Source organism: Babylonia areolata, chromosome 17 (genome assembly GCF_041734735.1).
Source record: "Babylonia areolata isolate BAREFJ2019XMU chromosome 17, ASM4173473v1, whole genome shotgun sequence".
In the NCBI taxonomy this organism is placed as follows: domain Eukaryota; kingdom Metazoa; phylum Mollusca; class Gastropoda; order Neogastropoda; family Buccinidae; genus Babylonia; species Babylonia areolata.
Window position 1 is genome coordinate 17919816 of NC_134892.1, and position 21936 is coordinate 17941751.

Genomic DNA, 21936 nt, shown 5'->3' on the forward strand with positions numbered 1-21936 from the left:
CTGTCTGACTGTCTGTCTGTCTGCCTCTCTGTCTGTCTGTCTGACTGTCTGTCTGTCTGACTGCCTGTCTGACTGTCTGTCTGTCTGCCTCTCTGACTGTCTGTCTGTCTGACTGCCTGTCTGACTGTCTGTCTGACTGCCTCTCTGTCTGTCTGTCTGTCTGTCTGCCTCTCTGTCTGTCTGTCTGTCTGCCTCTCTGTCTGTCTGTCTGTCTGTCTGTCTGTCTGCCTCTCTGTCTGTCTGTCTGTCTGTCTGTCTGTCTGCCTCTCTGTCTGCCTCTCTGTCTGTCTGTCTGTCTGTCTGCCTCTCTGTCTGCCTCTCTGTCTGTCTGTCTGTCTGTCTGTCTGTCTGCCTCTCTGTCTGTCTGTCTGTCTGTCTGTCTGTCTGTCTGATTGCCTGTCTGTCTGTCTGCCTCTCTGTCTGACTGTCTGCGTCTCTGTCTGTCTGTCTGCCTCTCTGTCTGTCTGTCTGATTGCCTGTCTGTCTGTCTGCCTCTCTGTCTGACTGTCTGCCTCTCTGTCTGACTGTCTGCCTCTCTGTCTGTCTGTCTGCCTCTCTGTCTGTCTGTCTGATTGCCTGTCTGTCTGTCTGCCTCTCTGTCTGACTGTCTGCCTCTCTGTCTGTCTGTCTGCCTCTCTGTCTGTCTGTCTGATTGCCTGTCTGTCTGTCTGCCTCTCTGTCTGACTGTCTGCCTCTCTGTCTGTCTGTCTGCCTCTCTGTCTGTCTGTCTGTCTGCCTCTCTGTCTGTCTGTCTGTCTGCCTCTCTGTCTGACTGACTGTCTGCCTCTCTGTCTGTCTGTCTGTCTGCCTCTCTGTCTGTCTGTCTGTCTGCCTCTCTGTCTGTCTGTCTGCCTCTCTGTCTGACTGTCTGACTGACTGTCTGCCTCTCTGTCTGTCTTTCTGTCTGCCTCTCTGTCTGTCTGTCTGTCTGCCTCTCTGTCTGTCTGTCTGTCTGCCTCTCTGTCTGTCTGTCTGTCTGCCTCTCTGTCTGTCTGTCTGTCTGCCTCTCTGCCTGTCTGTCTGTCTGTCTGTCTGCCTCTCTGTCTGTCTGTCTGTCTGCCTCTCTGTCTGTCTGTCTGTCTGTCTGACTGCCTGTCTGTCTGTCTGTCTGTCTGCCTCTCTATCTGTCTGATTGCCTGTCTGTCTGTCTGCCTCTCTGTCTGTCTGTCTGTCTGCCTCTCTGTCTGTCTGTCTGTCTGCCTCTCTGTCTGTCTGTCTGTCTGTCTGCCTCTCTGTCTGTCTGCCTCTCTGTCTGTCTGTCTGTCTGCCTCTCTGTCTGTCTGTCTGACTGCCTGTCTGACTGTCTGTCTGCCTCTCTGTCTGTCTGTCTGTCTGCCTCTCTGTCTGTCTGTCTGTCTGCCTCTCTGTCTGACTGTCTGACTGACTGTCTGACTGTCTGTCTGTCTGCCTCTCTGTCTGTCTGTCTGTCTGCCTCTCTGTCTGTCTGTCTGCCTGCCTGCCTGTCTGTTTTTCTGTCCGTCTGTCTGTCTGCCTGTATGTCTGATTTCCTGTCTGTCAGTCTGTCTGCCTGTCTGTCTGCATGCCTGTCTGTTAGTTTGACTGCCTGTCTGTTTGCCTGCCTGTTAGTTTAACTCCTTGTCTGTCTGTCTGTATGTATGTATGTCTGTCTGTCCTGATGTTGTCTGTCCTTTGGTCTATCTTTTTCTTCCTTTTTTTCTTTTCTTTACTTGTTGTTTGTTTTCTTCAACCCTTTACGTAAATCGGTCCTTCTTCCATTCTTTCTTTTTCTTTCTTTATTTCTAATTCTTTCTCTCTTCTTTCTTCCATTTTTCCTTCTTCCTTTTTACATCCTTTCTGTCTTTTTTTCTTTTTTTATTTCTTCCTTTCTTTCTTTCTTTATATCCTTTGTTTCTCCAGGCATGATATTCCCAATGTATCTGATGTCTTTGTTTCTCCAGGCACGATCACTCCCAATGTATCTGATGTCTTTGTTTCTCCAGATATGATCACTCCCAATGTATCTGATGTCTTTGTTTCTCCAGGCACGATCACTCCCAATGTATCTGATGTCTTTGTTTCTCCAGGCACGATCACTCCCAATGTATCTGATGTCTTTGTTTCTCCAGGCACGATCACTCCCAATGTATCTGATGTCTTTGTTTCTCCAGGCACGAACACTCCCAATGTACCTGATGTCTTTGTTTCTCCAGGCACGATCACTCCCAATGCATCTGGTGTCTTTGTTTCTCCAGGCACGATCACTCCCAATGTATCTGATGTCTTTGTTTCTCCAGGCACGAACACTCCCAATGCATCTGGTGTCTTTGTTTCTCCAGGCACGATCACTCCCAATGTATCTGGTGTTCTTTCTCCAGATATGATCACTCCCAATGTATCTGATGTCTTTGTTTCTCCAGGCACGATCACTCCCAATGCATCTGGTGTCTTTGTTTCTCCAGGCACGATCACTCCCAATGTATCTGATGTCTTTGTTTCTCCAGGCACGAACACTCCCAATGCATCTGGTGTCTTTGTTTCTCCAGGCACGATCACTCCCAATGTATCTGGTGTTCTTTCTCCAGATATGATCACTCCCAATGTATCTGATGTCTTTGTTTCTCCAGGCACGAACACTCCCAATGTACCTGATGTCTTTGTTTCTCCAGGCACGAACACTCCCAATGTATCTGGTGTTCTTTCTCCAGATATGATCACTCCCAATGTATCTGATGTCTTTGTTTCTCCAGGCATGATCACTCCCAATGTATCTGATGTCTTTGTTTCTCCAGGCACGATCACTCCCAATGCATCTGGTGTCTTTGTTTCTCCAGGCACGATCACTCCCAATGTATCTGATGTCTTTGTTTCTCCAGGCACGAACACTCCCAATGTATCTGATGTCTTTGTTTCTCCAGGCACGATCACTCCCAATGTATCTGATCTCTTTGTTTCTCCAGGCACGAACACTCCCAATGTATCTGATGTCTTTGTTTCTCCAGGCACGATCACTCCCAATGTATCTGGTGTCTTTGTTTCTCCAGGCACGATCACTCCCACAGACATCTCCACCTCAGAGCTCCAGGGATCAGACGATGTTCCCGTCCTCATTATTCTCGTCGTCTGCATCGTTGGCGTCTTTCTTCTCACTCTCAACATCGGCTTGATTCTTTTCTTTGTCCGCCGACGGAAGAAGAGATTGGAAAGTAAGATGATAATTGATGGACTGGGATTGATACTAAATTGCTGGGACAGAATCAGAATCTGTCAATTAAATCTTAACAAGATCTATAACACACACATATCCTCCCACCCACACAAATACACATGAAGGTCAATAAACTGTCAACAAAACAAACAGAAAAAGATACCTTAATGGACAATATATTTCTGACAGCAGCCGTAAACAAATTTTCCAGACATGCCTGCAAGATTGTCTTCAGTATAAGCTGACTTTGTTTCATCACTCTTTCATTTTTTGACACTCTATTCAGTCTGTTATTGCAAGATAGGATATGTTTAGTTTCCTTTTATTGTGTGATTTAAAAAGAATCTTGTCAAATTGTCATGCAGTTAATTCAAATTGTTTACATATTTTATGTCCCACAATTTTTCAGAGTTGTTTGACAGATGCAACAGCTGAGTGGTTAAAGCATTGGTCTTTCAATCTGAGGTCCGAGGTTTGAATCCCGCTCATGGCACCTGGTAGGCTATGGGTGGAGAATATAAAAGATAAGATAAGAATAACTTGATTATCTCCAACTAGAAAATTTTGGTCAGGTGCATTATCACAACATAGACAAGTAAACAACGTGGGGACGATAACTGTAGAAGTCAACAACAGCTTTTTCAAATATAACGAAGACACAGATCTTCCACGTCAGCATATGTGCAGACCTGCTAGTGGCTGAACCCTCTTCGTTTGTATACACATGCAGAAGATCAAATACACACGTTAAGGATCCAGTAATCCATGTCACCGTTCAGCGTTCAGTGGTTGTGGAAACAAGAACATACTTGACATGCCTCCTATATGGCGGGGGTAAAAACGGTTGTACACGTAAAAGCCCACTCATGTATACAAGTGAAGGTGGGAGTCACTGCCCTTGAAGGTAGAAGAGTAAGAGCAGAGTTGTTTGAACCTTGAACCCCTTTACTGCATCATCTGTTCAATTAACGTAGCTCTGGGAGCACTCTGTCATTCTTGTCTTTGTTCAATTAACGGAGCTCTCTGTCATTCCTGTCTTTGTTCAATTAACGGAGCTCTCTGTCATTCCTATCTTTGTTCAATTAACGGAGCTTTGGGAGCACTCTGTCATTCCTGTCTTTGTTCAATTAACAGAGCACTCTGTCATTCCTGTCTTTGTTCAATTAACAGAGCTCTCTGTCATTCCTGTCTTTGTTCAATTAATGGAGCTCTCTGTCATTCCTGTCTTTGTTCAATTAATGGAGCTCTCTGTCATTCCTGTCTGTGTTCAATTAACGGAGCTCTCTGTCATTCCTGTCTGTGTTCAATTAACAGAGCTTTGGGAGCACTCTGTCATTCCTGTCTTTGTTCAATTAACAGAGCACTCTGTCATTCCTGTCTGTGTTCAATTAACGGAGCTCTCTGTCATTCCTGTCTGTGTTCAATTAACGGAGCTCTCTGTCATTCCTGTCTGTGTTCAATTAACGGAGCTCTCTGTCATTCCTGTCTGTGTTCAATTAACGGAGCTCTCTGTCATTCCTGTCTGTGTTCAATTAACGGAGCTCTCTGTCATTCCTGTCTGTGTTCAATTAACAGAGCTTTGGGAGCACTCTGTCATTCCTGTCTTTGTTCAATTAACGGAGCTCTCTGTCATTCCTGTCTGTGTTCAATTAACAGAGCTTTGGGAGCACTCTGTCATTCCTGTCTTTGTTCAATTAACGGAGCTCTCTGTCATTCCTGTCTTTGTTCAATTAACGGAGCTCTCTGTCATTCCTGTCTTTGTTCAATTAACAGAGCTTTGGGAGCTCTTTGTCATTCCTATCTTTGTTCAATTAAAGGAGCTTTGGGAGCACTCTGTCATTCCTGTCTTTGTTCAATTAACGGAACACTCTGTCATTCCTGTCTTTATTCAATTAATGGAGCTGTCATTCCTGTCTTTGTTCAAGTAATGGAGCTGTCATTCCTGTCTTTGTTCAAGTAATGGAGCTGTCATTCCTGTCTTTGTTCAAGTAATGGAGCTTTGGGAGCACTCTGTCATTCCTGTCTTTGTTCAATTAATGGAGCTGTCATTCCTGTCTTTGTTCAAGTAATGGAGCTGTCATTCCTGTCTTTGTTCAAGTAATGGAGCTGTCATTCCTGTCTTTGTTCAATTAACGGAGCTTTGGGAGCTCTCTGTCATTCCTGTCTTTGTTCAATTAACAGAGCTCTGGGAGCACTCTATCATTCTTATCTTTCCTCATTTAATGGAGTTCTCCGTCATTCCTGTCTTTGTTCAATTAACAGAGCACTCTGTCATTCCTGTCTTTGTTCAATTAACGGAGCTTTGGGAGCACTCTGTCTTTCATGTCTTTGTTCAATTAATGGAACACTCTGTCATTCCTGTCTTTGTTCATTTAATGGAGCTGTCATTCCTGTCTTTGTTCAATTAATGGAACTGTCATTCCTGTCTTTGTTCAAGTAATGGAGCTTTGGGAGCTCTCTGTCATTCCTATCTTTGTTCAATTAACGGAGCTCTCTGTCATTCCTGTCTTTGTTCAATTAACGGAGCTCTCTGTCATTCCTGTCTTTGTTCAATTAACGGAGCTCTCTGTCATTCCTGTCTTTGTTCAATTAACGGAGCTCTCTGTCATTCCTGTCTTTGTTCAATTAACAGAGCTCTCTGTCATTCCTGTCTTTGTTCAATTAACAGAGCTCTCTGTCATTCCTGTCTTTGTTCAATTAATGGAGCTGTCATTCCTGTCTTTGTTCAATTAACGGAGCTTTGGGAGCACTCTGTCATTCCTGTCTTTGTTCAATTAACGGAGCTCTGGGAGCACTCTGTCATTCTTATCTTTGTTCAATTAATGGAGTTCTCTGTCATTCTTGTCTTTGTTCAATTAACGGAGCTATGGGAGCACTTTGTCATTCCTATCTTTGTTCAATTAACGGAGCTATGGGAGCACTTTGTCATTCCTATCTTTGTTTAATTAACGGAGCTATGGGAGCACTTTGTCATTCCTATCTTTGTTCAATTAATGGAGCTATGGGAGCGCTCTGTCATTCCTGTCTTTGTTCAATTAACGGAGCTCTGGGACCACTCTGTCATTCCTATCTTTGTTGAATGAATAGGAGTATTTCTGCAAACATTTGTGCATAGTGTAGAAGGTGGAGAAGCACTGACTGGTGTCAACAGGCTCAGGGAAAGTGATTTATTCCCTTTTCCAAGTCACTAAGTCATACAGTTCTCACAAAATGTTTTTTTCCTAATAATTGAAGCCAGTCTTCATCAAAATAGTAACACCACAATCGTCTAAGGCTTGCATTACATTTAAATGGCTTGAGGAAATCATTAATGATGCTGACAGTGCTGTATAAAACTTGTATAATGATTTGGACTGTAATTCTGATAATTCTCATGAAGAAGTGATCTTGGATTATTGTTCTTTTTCTTTGCTTTTAAGTTGAGTGTCTGTGAGTTTGTGGAAATATTCACAAAAAATTCTAATCATGTATTGTAAACCACCTCAGGTCACATGTGATTTTGAAAGGAATTCCAATTGATTAACTTTCTTTCAAAACCAACAGACCAGACATAAAATGAATGAAATGGAAAGATAAAAGAAAAAGAGTTTGAACAGTTTATTTCAATTCAATTTCTACACCCGATTGACTTGTGCTGAGAAAACAGGAGCAGTGTGAGAAGTGAGAAAAGCAGCATAATGAGAAGTGAGAAAAACATGCAGCATGAGAAAAACGAGCAGTGTGAGAAGGGAGAAAAGCGTGAGAAGTGAGAAAAGCATAGTGTGAAGGAAGTGTGCAGTGTGAGAAGGGAAAACAGCGTGCAGTGTGGGAAAAGTGTACAGTGTGAGAAAAGTGTGCAGCATGAGAAAAGTGTGCAGTGTGAGAAATGATAAAAGTGCAGCGTGAGAAAAGTGTGCAGCGTTAGAAAAGTGTGCAATGTGAGAAAAGCATGCAGTGTCAGAAGTGAGAAAAGTGTGCAGTGTGAGAAGGGAAAAAAGCGTGCAGTGTGAGAAAAGTGTACAGTGTGAGAAAAGTGTGCAGTGTGAGAAGTGATAAAAGTGTGCAGTGTGAGAAAAGTGTGCAGCGTTAGAAAAGTGTGCATTGTGAGAAAAGCATGCAGTGTGAGAAGTGAGAAAAGTGTGCAGTGTGAGAAAAGCATGCAGTGTGAGAAGTGAGAAATGTGCAGTGTGAGAAGTGAGAAAAGTGTACAGTGTGAGAAAAGTGTGCAGTGTGAGAAGTGAGAAAAGTGTGCAAGGTGCAGCGTGAGGAAAGTGTGCAGTGTGAGACATGAGAAAAGTGAGCAGTGTGTGCAGTGAGAAAAGTGTGCAGTGTGAGAAGTGAGAAAAGAGTGCAGTGTGAGAAAAGTGTGCAGTGTGCAGCATGAGAAAAGTGTGCAGTGTGAGAAGGGAGGTCAGTGTGGACACACTGCGCTTCAGTCCAACAACAATCAAAAAAATGGCAGCAACATAACATTTCACATTCTCACCAGGACATCATTTATGTGGCTAGACAAATGAAGCTCAAAATGTCATTAGATATGTAAATCCAATGTCTTCAACCACAGGACCACAGGAGCCTAAGCATGACAGGCAACATGTTATTAACTCCCTTTGGGTGATTATTTAATGGAAGCTAAATTGGTAGCTTTCCTCTGTTTACCCTGAAAAATGGTAATGCTAAATTTCTAAATCTTCACCCTCTGCAAACTCAATATATGAAGAAAACTTTTTTTAAAATTTTACTTTAATAGAAATAATGTTTTGTTTAATGTAGGCCATTGCTAACGTGACCAAACAAAATTACACTTTCTTCCCATGATGATGATCAAGTTCTCAACAGTTCACTAAAGTACTTCATTAAATTACATCAGTAGATAATGAGTAACTGAACAAACAGTGGATTACAATGCCTGGAGTCTTCACCACTAAATACACCAAATTATATATACAGAGAGAGAGAACTGTTCTGGATATGTAACCTTGGGACAGTTTTTGTTGTACTGAACTTGAGAAGTGACATCCACGGGTTTTCATTGTGAACTCTGATTCGTGGAGTTACCAGTCCGGTTTGTCGTGGTGGTGGTGACAGACGATCACTGAGATAGAGAGAGTGAGAGTGAGAAAGAGTGATGTGTACATAGACAATTGAAGGAATATTTAGAACATGATAACTTTACATAGTAGAAGACGTCATGTAAAGTCAGAAAGATGACGTAAAAAATAGCATTACATCACCTGTTATAAAGTGTAGTCTGTGACCAAGCTGCCGGGTGGCAGCAATAATTCAGATTTTTATTTCATTGTTTAACAAAATGGGTGTTGGTTTTCAATTTTGTTATATATATATATATATATATATATATATATATATTAATACCTTGTAAACTGGGACCAGTTCCGAAGCATACTGAATTGATTTCTATGGCTGTTATCTTTTCTTGTATTTCCTTTCTTTTTTTTTTAACTTGTCCTTAGTGGTTAAAATTTAGTATGCAGTTAACCTAACCAGCTGGAACATTGCATAGAATACAATAACAGGCATTTCCAATAATTAAGATTTTCCATGGCATCGGAGCAACAAAACAGGTAAAGGGAGGCTATAGACTGTCTCCCTTTGACCGCACACAAACAGTTTTGGTTTGGTAACCAGGCTAGTTACAGTAATAAATTCAATAAATATTTCAGAAAGTGAGTCCTTTTGTTTTACTTCAGTGTGGAAGTAGTGCTTACAATGCATCAGTAGGAAACCAAATGAAAGCCAGTGATGGTGCTGTGTGTTGTGTGAGCAGACAGCACTGACAGGAGCCACACCAACACCTTTGAGCTGTACGGACCAACCAAACCTGAAGCAGTACAGCTGTTCCCTGTGGCCATGTCTGAAGACACACGCAGTTATGGTACTTATGACAAGAGCATGGAGGAGGATCTGTCTGATGATTATGACAATGACTATGAGGTCAGTTTGATGCTGGACACATTTCTGTGATCTAAAAACTGTTACGATGATGATCATCATCATTGCTATTATCATTATTTTTATTGTTCTTGAGTGCAAGCATATATATTTGTGTACATTTTCAAGAGTGAATTTCTTCCACAAGTTTGCCAGAGACAAACCTTTTTGATACCATCAGTGCACAATGCGTGTGCTGCACACGGGACCTGAGTTTATCATCCAGATGACTAGATGTTCAGTTTATCATCTCATTCAGATGACTGACTAGATGTTCAGTTTATCATCTCATCCAGATGACTAGATGTTCAGTTTATCATCTCATCCAGATGATGTTCAGTTTATCTCATCCAGATGACTAGATGTTCAGTTTATCATCTCATCCAGATGATGTTCAGTTTATCATCTCATTCAGATGACTAGATGTTCAGTTTATCATCTCATCCAGATGATGTTCAGTTTATCATCTCATCCAGATGACTAGATGTTCACATGTTCACATTGATTTTCTAATCAAACTTGGAAGAAAGGGTCAAGGCCAGGAATCAAACCAAGACACCGCATTGGTAGATGAGTGTACTCTCACAATATATATATATATATATATGTATCTATCCCACCATCAACCAGGATGAGAGAGAGACACGTGCTGTGAGATTTAAGAAAACTCCCACAGACACATCCATGAAGTGGATGACCCATGACTGTGTGGTCCCAGTCTTCCCATTGGAGCCAACAATGCTCTCAGCTCTGGCCAGGAGCCAGCCACAGGCTGAAAAAGCCACCTGTGATGGGGCTCAAACCTGTGTCCTCCCAGATGTCAGTCTTCAGTGCTGACCACTTTGCCATGACAGCTGGCCTGTTCATCACTTTTAACACGAAGTCAAAAGACCTGTGTCACAGCTGTGTCCGGCCTGAACACTGAACACTGCCCCATTTCAGGGCTGGCCTCACCGCAGGACACGGGGACATTTCAGTTTCAAGGAGGTGTCATGTACAGACTGACCCACACATGCCACCACATCTGCTTTAAAACAATAACAAGGAAGGAGCAGATGTCTGACTCACGTGCTGCTCAGCCTTTGACAGCCCAGCCTGGAAAGACAAGGACAGTCAGTAGTCTAAGGGAGAGAACTCATTCTCCAAGTGTTTCATGATGCAAGTGGACAACAGGTTTCTCCCTTACCTCCAGTAAATCACTCATTTATTGATACTGTTTGTGACATGTGTATGGTTGACTGAGGACCTCTCTCACCGTCTGTCCCCCATTCTGGTCTGTGGTGTGGTGTATTGTGTGTGTGTGTTTCTTTCACTTTGTTCTTTTTTTTCCCCTATGCATTTATTTTACTGACACCATGCTTGTGCCTGTATGTGCGTGTGTGTGTGTGTGTGTGTGTTGCTGTTGTTGTTGTTTTATTTTTTGATTAATTGTAAAAAAAAAATTCACTGTGTCATGTATTTCTACTAACACTATGCTTTATCTTTATTTAGTATTGTGTAGTGTAGACCCTACTCAGGGTGGGGACTGGATGAAAAAAAGTACACCAGTACTTGTCTATTATCCTTGAAATAAAGAATTTTGTCTTGTCTTGTCTTGTCTTGTCTTGTCTTGTCTCTCTTTCTTCTCTCTGTTATTTTGTTTTCTTTCTAATCTTATATTCGTTCCTTTTCTTTTTGACCACCAGGAATACTCAGCTCGTGCCTTCACCCCCAACAAGCTGGACTCACCACGGATGACCAACCCCAAAACTTACTTGATGGATGATCATGGCACTCACTGCACCTGGCCTCAAAGTGTGTGCAGTGAACACCTCTTTTTTTCTTTTTATAATTGTTATTTGAAAGGAAACAAAAAGAAAAGAAAAAGAAGACAGCAACAATAACACCAACAACAGAAAAAAAATAGTTTCAGAAATTAGACATGATATAGTGACCAAAACTGATAACAATACAAAGCAATCACATTTATATGGTGTGTATATCATTACATTGCATTATAGATAATCACATTTATATGGTGTGTATATCATTACATTGCATTATAGATAATCACACTTATATGGTATGTATATCATTGCATTGCATTATAGATAAATGAGAAACCTGTTGTGTGTCTATTCTCTGTCAACTAGAATTTAATTTGGACACATGGTTGTTCAATTGCACATCGTGGTACTTTATTTTGAAATGAGTATTCAAAACGTTTTCTGTTTTGTTTTTTGAAAATGGATGTATTTTGAGGAAGTATTTCCATCTTACATTTGTGTACATACTTTTTGGTGTATCATAAAGTCAAATATGACATTATTTGTTATATGTTACTCTTTTTTTTTTTTTTAAAAGACAATATCATGTGAGATGTGGACATGACATACAATTTCATATTTTTCATTGAACAGATTTTCCCATACAAACCAAAAGCTTCAAGCACATATACAATACCATAAAAATAATGTCAATCTCTTGTATCATTACACCACTTATATTTGTTCATATCAGTCACACCCATAGCATTCAAAACAACATTAGTAGCAATGATTCTGTGCATTATTCTTACAGCAACCATTTTGGTTTGATATCTCTTTTTCTATGATTGTTTTTAAACTATTTTCCAATCTATATAAGTATTTGCTTTTTGTAACCTTTTTTTAGTTATGTTTGGAGTTACCTTGTCCAGAAATGTGTGGTATGTTTTATCAGCCATGTGTATTGTGGTGGTGTTTTACCGCCGACACTGATGTGCATGTGTTGATGGTGTGAGGCAGACCCGTACCATGGAGCCATGCCCATGAACATACAGGGGATGTACGATGAGGATGACGACATGTACAACAACAGAGTGTATCCACAGGATGACACCAGACCTAAAGTGAGTCTATGCGAATTGAACAGAACAGATTAATTTGTCTTACAAACACAGTAAAACATAAACATGAACATGAAGAATACTATATAAGTGTGTGTTTGTGAATAGAATAGAATAGATAAGTGTGAGAGAGACAGACAGACAGACAAACAGACAGAACTTTTTTTAATCAGAGTAAAAGGAGAAAGGAACTGAACACAATCAAATTGATGGAATTAAAAAACAGAAAAAGCTAACATCAAACAACTATATCACTGTCCTATTGGACATCAGCAAACATTCTGCAATATCAGTTAATGTCTTGATATTATCAAAAATATGTTCAAGTGAACATTTAAAAACCATTTTAAAAATTATGTATTTGCTAGAAATAGGCATATGCATTTAACATCTTTGCTCATTTTAGTAACATAAGTGTTTGGCTTTATCCTGTACAATAATGCATAAATGTAAGATTACATTACTGTGCATATTTTAATGATTGATTGTTTCCAGTTTATTAATATTTAGTCAATTGAAGATTTGCCATTTTGCTGGTATACGATATTTCCCTGACTTTGCTCCACCATGTTCAAATTGATAGACTTCTTGTACAGATAATGGAACGTGTAGTTGTGTGGTCAACAGACAGACATGCTGCTTCATGAACTAGCAGAACACTATCTCACCCTCCCCTCTCACTGTAGAGCTAGCAGAACACTATATCACCCTCCCCTCTCACTGTAGAGCTAGCAGAACACTATATCACCCTCCCCTCTCACTGTAGAGCTAGCAGAACACTATATCACCCTCCCCCCTCACTGTAGAGCTAGCAGAACACTATATCACCCTCCCCTTTCACTGTAGAGCTAGCAGAACACTATCTCACCCTCCCCTCTCACTGTAGAGCTAGCAGAACACTATCTCACCCTCCCCCCTCACTGTAGAGCTAGCAGAACTCTATCTCACCCTCCCCTCTCACTGTAGAGCTAGCAGAACACTATATCACCCTCCCCCCTCACTGTAGAGCTAGCAGAACACTATATCACCCTCCCCTTTCACTGTAGAGCTAGCAGAACACTATCTCACCCTCCCCTCTCACTGTAGAGCTAGCAGAACACTATCTCACCCTCCCCCCTCACTGTAGAGCTAGCAGAACTCTATCTCACCCTCCCCCCTCACTGTAGAGCTAGCAGAACACTATCTCACCCTCCCCTCTCACTGTAGAGCTAGCAGAACACTATATCACCCTCCCCCCTCACTGTAGAGCTAGCAGAACACTATATCACCCTCCCCTTTCACTGTAGAGCTAGCAGAACACTATCTCACCCTCCCCTCTCACTGTAGAGCTAGCAGAACACTATATCACCCTCCCCTCTCACTGTAGAGCTAGCAGAACACTATATCACCCTCCCCTCGCACTGTAGAGCTAGCAGAACACTATATCACCCTCCCCCCTCACTGTAGAGCTAGCAGAACTCTATCTCACCCTCCCCTTTCACTGTAGAGCTAGCAGAACACTATATCACCCTCCCCTCTCACTGTAGAGCTAGCAGAACACTATATCACCCTCCCCTCTCACTGTAGAGCTAGCAGAACACTATATCACCCTCCCCCCTCACTGTAGAGCTAGCAGAACTCTATCTCACCCTCCCCTTTCACTGTAGAGCTAGCAGAACACTATATCACCCTCCCCTCTCACTGTAGAGCTAGCAGAACACTATCTCATGCTCCCCTCTCACTGTAGAGCTAGCAGAACACTATATCACCCTCCCCTTTCACTGTAGAGCTATCAGAACTCTATCTCACCCTCCCCTTTCACTGTAGAGCTAGCAGAACACTATCTCATGCTCCCCTCTCACTGTCTCACAGAGCATCATGGAGCTAGCCGAACTCTCACCGCATCGTGCCAGCCGTGGTGAGTTGGGACCACCTGTTCCTGCCCGACACTACGGGGCCCATGAGGTTCAGCCCCGCTATGCCCCGCCCCCAGGTACGTGCGGGAGGGGACAGGGTGGTTCGGTGGTTACTGTCTGACTTCATACCATGTCCTGTTCCCACTGTGCAGAGGTTCATTGGCAGGCATCAGCCTGTGTTTGTTTTGCTTATCTCTTTATTGTACTCACACACACACACACACACACACAGGCATGTAGACATTCATGCATGCATGCATACACACACACACACACACACACACACACACACACACACACACACACACACACTCAGACACATGCATGCATGCACAGACACACACACACACATGTTGGCATGCATGCATACATGCACACATGCATACATACATACATACATATGCAAACACAGGCATGCAGGCACACACTCTCACACATGCACACACCAACACACACATGCACACCAAATGGACAGTCCAATTCAGTCAATGCAAGATTGTGACCCTTGCATGCAACAGTGTTAAAAACAAGAGGGGACTTCGTCTTCTTGAATTCACAAATTTCAGTGGCATGGTGCTGGCAAACACACTTGGAACACACAGAGCATCAAGGACATGGACCTGGCACTCACCCAATGGCCAATCTCACAACCAAACTGACTTCATCTTGATACAAAGCCGGTACAAGTCAAGGCTGATCACAGCCAAGACCAAGACTTTCCAGGAGTGGATATTGACAGAGAACATGACCTTGTCTTGATGACCTTCAGAGTATGTCTGAAAGGAGTCAAGAAGCCAAAGAACAACAGATTTAAATTCGTCCTGGAAAAACTGAACGATCCCACAATTGCAGAAGAATTTCAGGCATCTATTGGAGGAAAGTTCGTACCACTACTCCTCCTGGAAGAAGATATTGAAGCCATCACCAAAAGCCTCAGTGTAATACTAACTGAACAGAGGAACTAAAGGAGTGTTGGGGAACAGCTGCTGGAAATCAAAGCCAACAAGCTAGGAGCACCAAGTTAGAATACAACTGATTGAGAAAGCGAAACTGAACGTGCCCACTGCAGTCTGGAAATATCCAAACAGGGTCTCAGGGAAACAATCAGGTGTTACAGATTAATCAATACTGGGGTACAAAGTGCTACAGCAAGAACTGGGCAACTCTTTGAATGAAATATACACCCTTCCAGTTACTTATCTTTTTGATTGTGTTGAGGAACAGGTCTCAGTGGATTCCACCCTTTTGAAGAATAACAGCAACAAAAATCTGATATGTGCATGGACAATTATCCGTGTAGGACATGATGGCAGGTTCACATGTTTCACTCAGTGTGGAAGCTGTGTTGTAGAGTACTGTTTCTGCTCATAAGACCAAGCAGGCTGTGTACTAAATGTAAACGTAAATCCCCTCATTACATTCTCAGATCATTTTTTGACAAATCTTGAAGTTCATTCACTTGGATCATGTCTGCACAGTTTCAGTTTCAAGGTGTCGAAGTGTGCAGACTGGACTGATCCTTATATGTTACACCACATCTGCTGTTAAAATTTATTTTTTAAAAAAGTGGATACCTGACCTTTGCATGAACCCAGTGCCTTCAAAGCCCACAATAGGTTTGTGTAAAACATTCACATAAAATGAAATCAATTAATTAAACATCACACACTCAGACATGCTCTCTCTCCAGTCTGGTTTACTCAGGCACCACCCTATGAAACACACTCCCAGAAACAATTAAACAACTCCACTGCCCAACCACCTTAAAAAAATATTACCTTTCCCACCTTATGCCATAATGTGTTATGCGAATTGTTCATTTTATTAATACTGTTTGTCACTTGTTTACAGTTGACTGAGAACTTCCCTCACCCTCCATCCCCCTTACTGGTCTGTGGTGCGGTGTGTGTTGTTTGTGTTTGTTTCTTTCATTTTGTTCTTTTTTTCCTATGTATTTTACCAACACCATTCTTGTGCCTGTGTGTGTGTGTGTGTGTGTGTGTGTGTGTGTGTGTGTGTGTGTGTGTTTCCCTCTCTTATCATGTATTTCTATTAACACCATGCTTTGATTTTCATTTAGTATTGTGTAGTTTAGACCCTATTCATGGCGGGGACTGGATGTAAAAAAGCACACCAGTGCTTATCTATTACCCTTGAAATAAAGAATTTTGTTTTGCCTTGTCTCACACACACACACACACACACACACACAGAGCAACTATTTGCAGTCGCATGGATGCCAGGGGCCAACCTTCAACCAATAAGCTCAGTTGCATACCCAGACCCCACCCTACATATATACACACACAAATACAGTCATACCCCCCCCACACACACACTGATGTCTCCATTTCAGTGTTTGATTTTTGACTCACTTGTGTAAACAAAGTGAGTGTATGTTATAACCCAGTGTTCGGTTGTCTGTGTGTGTCTGTGTCTGTGTGTATGTCTGTGTTCTGTGGTAAACTTTAACATTGCCATTTTCTCTGAAAATACTTTGTCTGCCAATACCAAATCTGGCTTAAAAGTAGTAAAAAAAATTTTTTTCAGTCATACCAATAACAGGTTGTAAGTCTCCCAAATTAAACCATATTTGCGATTCACTAACGGTTTATTTCGTTGAGATTCGTTCAGAAATCAAAAAATTCTAAAAACCACTTCCCACTGAGTTACTTGAAGGTAGGTTGTGTTTGAAGATGACATGACCTCATTTTTCTCATTCACAATTAAAAAGAAAGAAATACAAACTCTGGACAGAACACATAAAGTGATACTAACTACACCATTGATGTGTTTACTGCATATGAATATTCTAAAGTGGACACTGAATTAACTGGAATGAACATAAAAGAAAAATTGAACTGATTGTTTCTTTCAGCCCGTAAAAGACTAGCATGTGCAGATCTAGAGATCTATCATGTATTGCGGTGTGCTTGAAGCGATGGCAATATCTCCTTTACTGCAAAAATAAAAGAATAATCGAAATATGATAAAACACACAAAAACATGATTTAAACAGCATTATTAGGTACACTACAGCCACATCTATTTATCGCATGAAGAAGAAAACATCAACATTGCTTTAAATATTTAATTAAGTCAAATGACATCAGATGCACTGCAGCAGTGGGGATTAGTCTGCTTGCTTCGGAACTGAACATGTATGGTTCGACTTACTTTTTTTTTTGTGCTTTTTTTTGTGCTTTTTTTTCTCTCCCAAGCTTATTGTATATATCATATTTGATACAGAGCACTTTTCAACGATTTTTTAAACCTTTTTTTTTTTCTCCTGATTTCTTTACTGGATAAAGTGTGGAGCACTTGACAAGTGAGTGTTGAAGGCTTTGAATCTTGTTGTTGATACTTTTGTTTGTAGTTGTAGGGGTAAAAGTCTTTCGAAATCTGTGCAATAATCATTAAGATTTTAGGGCATTATCTCCTGTAGATAATGATGATTGCAGAAAAGTAACAACATAATTTTTGTATAAATGTTGGAAACAAAAAACAAAAATGTGATGCCTAACATTGCATTACATAATTACAGATATTCACTGATTTGTTACCAGTAGAAAACTTCACATGATGAATCATGAAGCACCACACACACACACACACACACACACACACACACACACACACACACACACTTTTTCCCTTCAGTTTGATATCAGTCTAGTCATGTACTGATGAGGGAACGCAATTGAAGGGGTGCAATCCATCCTCTGTGTGAAAAGCATGGTGCAGTAACTATGGCTGTCTCCCTTCCACTATGTCTGCTCGGATGGATCACAAACATAGCATGAGCTGTACAAAATGGCTGGTGGCAGTCAAGAGGTGAATATTGTCTAAGTAAATGCTCAGAGTTAATCAAAGATGTGTACCCCATTTTTGACTCGCTTATGTAAACAAAGTGAGTCTATGTTTTAATCCAGTGTTCAGTTGTCTGTGTGTGTGTGTGTGTGTGTGTGTGTGTGTGTGTCCGAAGTAAACTTTAACATTGCCATTTTCTCTGCAAATACTTTGTCAGTTGACACCAAATTTGGCATAAAAATAGGAAAAATTCAGTTCTTTCCAGTCATCTTGTTTAAAACAACATTTCACATCTGGGATGGGCACAAAAAAATATAAAATAAAAGAACCCAAATTATATGCAAACTGAATTTACTGTGGGTTTGTTTTTTTTTTGGGGGGGGGGGGGGGGGGGGAGTTATTCTCTAAACTTGGCACTGTGATCTGATTTTCTTAAACAACAACAAGAACATTTTTATCATTTTTTGTATTACATGTTATTAGTTTAACAAAATACTCAATTTTCATATCAACTTTAAAACTATAAAACTAGAATGAACATAAAAGAGAAATTGAATCGACCGTGTCAGCCAGGTGTAACTAAACTTGTACATCTATCTAGATCCAGAGAAAACGCCAAAATTTTGCAGTGTGATTGCGGTGATAGCCACGTCTCCTTTACCGCGGACTTAAAAAGAATTTTTAATTGCCCTTAAAGATTTTTTGAATGCCCAAGATACACCAGAATAATATGATTTAAACAGCGTTCTCACTGCGAATACCGCAATCGATTTATCGCCCTTTAAAAAAGCGTGTTTAAATGTTATATTTTTGAACGTCAGCTGAGGAGCCCCGATAGTGTAATGGGTAAGACAGTTTCTTCTCACCGGAACATGCGGGGTTCGAATCTGCCGTTAGGACTTTTTTCTTTTTCTTTTTCTTTTAACCCGAAGCTTTATAATAACAAATACAGAACACATTTTAACAATTAGATTTTTTTTTAAAGTGTATCACAAGTGAGTCTTGAAGGCCTTGCCTCTCTTGTTCATTTTTGCTGTCAAACAGATTGTGGATATTCCAGCCAGTTGCTTATTAGCTGATATGTTCATAGAAAGACTGTTTGTCCAGTATAGTTCAGTATCTTTATCTGTAACATTACTATTGATTAATCATCCACAGTCATTGAAAATTCAGACAACAAAATATCTGTTGTATATCATGTTGCTGATCTTGCTCTCCTTTCAACAGTTTGGCAGGGCTATAGAAATGGATTGAAAAATTACACTGACATTAAATAAGGGGGCGGGGGTGAGGGGGTGCAAAGGTTTAATGAATAGATCGAGATTATATTTAGGGTTTTTGACTCACTTGTGTAAACAAAGTGAGTCTATGTTTTAACCCGGTGTTCGGTTGTCTGTGTGTATGTCTGTGTATCCGTGTGTCCATGGTTAACTTTAACATTGTCATTTTCTCTGCAAATACTTAGTCAGTTGATACCAAATTTAGCATAAAAATAGGAAAAATTCAGTTCTTTCCAGTCATCTTGTTTAAAACAATATTGCACCTCTGGGATGGGTACCAAAAATATTTTTTAAAAAGAAGCCAAATTATATGCAAACTGAATTTACTGGGTTTTTTTTTTTTTTTTTTTTTTTTTAATTATTCTCTAAACTTGGCACTCTGATCTGCTATTCTGGCACAACAACAAGAGCATTTATTTTTATCATTTTTTGTTCAAACAGGAACTTCTTTTGCTAAGCATGGAAGTTATATTTATTTTGCATGTCTTTGGTGCAGATAGTAAAAAAAGGAAATTAATCTATAATTAATGCTAGGGGGCTTAATTTGCTTTAAACTGATCTTTCTCATCTTAAACATTACATTTTGAAATTATACTCAATACATAAAAAGCTTGTGTGTTTTACTCTCAGTGTACAGGGCTTTCACTATGTTCATTCGCCCAAGTGGTCTTTTTCGGAAAATACTAAAATCAATACCACGAGTGGACTTTATAGATCTATTTGCTGAGCCCTGAAGGTCATGGGCAAAAATCAATTGCGTACACATATTTATACATATCCAAAGCGCGTGCTCATATTCTTCGCAAATACGAACGACACCATTTTGTTTCAAGTGGTTGACCTGCCCATTCAATCCTATATTCAATCAACAATACACGATAACATGTGATGGAATGTTGTAGAAGGCGACTGTTAAATATTTATTCAGAGTAAGATTTGTGAATGCCTCATCACTTACTGGATTATGCCCCAAACTGCCATAAAAATATCCATAGAATCAGTCGGAATTCACAGTTTAAAATAGTAAACCATGAGAGTTAATACCCTTGAATTGATGAAACAAAAATTTCCAGTCTTGACTTTTCTGAAAAATGAAGTCCTTTTCACTTCATATGTCGTTTAGAAGTACTTGTACTTGGCTCTACATGTTATTAGTTTAACAAAATACTCAATTTTCATATCAACTTTAAAACTATAAAACTAGAATGAACATAAAAGAAAAATTGAATCGAGCGTGTCAACCGGGTGAAACTAAACTTGTACATCTATCTAGATCTAGAGAAAACGGCTAAATGTTGCAATGTGATTGCGGATATAGCCACGTCTCCTTTACCGCAGACTTAAAAAGAATTTTTAATTGCCCTTAAAGATTTTTTGAATGCCCAAGATACACCAGAATAATATGATTTAAACAGCGTTCTCACTGCGAATACCGCAATCGATTTATCGCCCTTTAAAAAGCATGTTTAAATATTATATTTTTGAACGTCAGTTAAGGAGCCCCGATAGTGTAATGGCTAAGACAGTTTCTTCTCATCAGAACACGCGGGGTTCGAATCTGCTGTTAGGACTTTTTTTCTTCTTTTTTTTTTTTCTTTTTCTTTTAACCCGAAGCTTTATAATAACAAATACAGAACACATTTTAACGATTAGATTTTTTTTTTAAGTGGATCACAAGTGAGTCTTGAAGGCCTTGCCTCTCTTGTTAATGCATAAAGTGGTAATTTCGTTTCAGATAGGAGTCACCAAACAAATGAGGATGAAGTGTGGATACCGTACCAGTAAAAAAAAAAAAAAAAAGAAGTAAGTTTGATAAGTATAGAGAAAAAATAGCGAGTTTCTATTTTACAGATTCTTCGGATGCAGAGAAAGATGGTCAATCTCACAATATGCAGAGAACTAGACAGATTTCCATTAAGTTTCCAAAATATGACAGATAGAAAAATGATTTTCCATGTCAAATTTACAAATGTATGTATCTTGCTTTGGATGATTGCTCATTGTGGTTTTATTACATTAAACATTAAGCAGTTCAGGGAAACTCAGTGCGACTCAATGCAAATGCAAATCAATGTAAATCAATAAACTAAATCGATTTGTGATACTCTGGAAATAAGAAGACAGTTTTATTGATTTATGAAGGGTGAAGTATGCAAAAGGGAAATTTTTATTTTGGATTAAAAAAGTTTTCTTATATATTAATCTGACAAATCCTATTTCCTACATGGTCAAGTTTTTAATGAATAATGTTTAAATGCTATGCTTTGGCAAATAGGAATATCCTGATATGACTTACACCAATCTGTGGACTGTGTAAAACAGGCACTCTGTGGAGTTTTTGTACAAATTACATTAACAATGATCTCAGAATTTTACTGAAGATCTGACTACTTCAATCATTTTACATGGGTGACAAATGTCATGTGACTGCTTTCAGTTACTGTGGCATTTAATGTTTACTAACAGCTTGTGCCTGGATTAACCTTCTCAGTTTTCATGACAGTAAAAAGGTACTTTGTTCTTTTGTTTAACATCTGTACACAGCCGTGATTAAAGACAAATTTATTCTGTTCTGTGGTTTTATTCTGTTCTATTCTGTTATTTTCATCAGATTTAGTTAGTTTCTACTGTATTCTGTTCTTCTTCTTTCAATGAAATATTTGAGTTTATATTTCTGCACCTGTGTTTGACTGAATGCCAGCTGACAGGAAGTTGGAAGCAGTGGGAAGTTGTGTCCCTTTGTCTCACCAAGACTATCAGAACTTGTTTGTTATTTGATGTTTTTCTTTCTGTTCTACTCTGTTCTGTTCTATTCAAACACACATAGACATACACGCGCACACAAAAATGCACACACACACACAAACACAAATGGACACACACACACACACACACACACACACACACACACACACACACACACACACATATGCACGGGCAGACACATGTGCAAGCTCATATGTACACACACACATACCTACATGGACA

The 21936-nt window shown here is 40.1% G+C and overlaps 1 protein-coding gene across 1 annotated transcript in view; it reads left to right on the forward strand.

Moving 5' to 3' along the window:
* The window catches only part of LOC143291697 (nephrin-like), a 156407-nt gene that overhangs the window by 124466 nt on the left and 10005 nt on the right, over positions 1 to 21936 (forward strand). The window contains exons 18-22 of the mRNA XM_076601718.1: positions 3003 to 3164; positions 8934 to 9100; positions 10783 to 10891; positions 11863 to 11966; positions 13815 to 13935. Of these exons, the coding sequence (XP_076457833.1) occupies positions 3003 to 3164; positions 8934 to 9100; positions 10783 to 10891; positions 11863 to 11966; positions 13815 to 13935 (663 nt within the window). The remainder of the gene's footprint in view (positions 1 to 3002; positions 3165 to 8933; positions 9101 to 10782; positions 10892 to 11862; positions 11967 to 13814; positions 13936 to 21936) is intronic.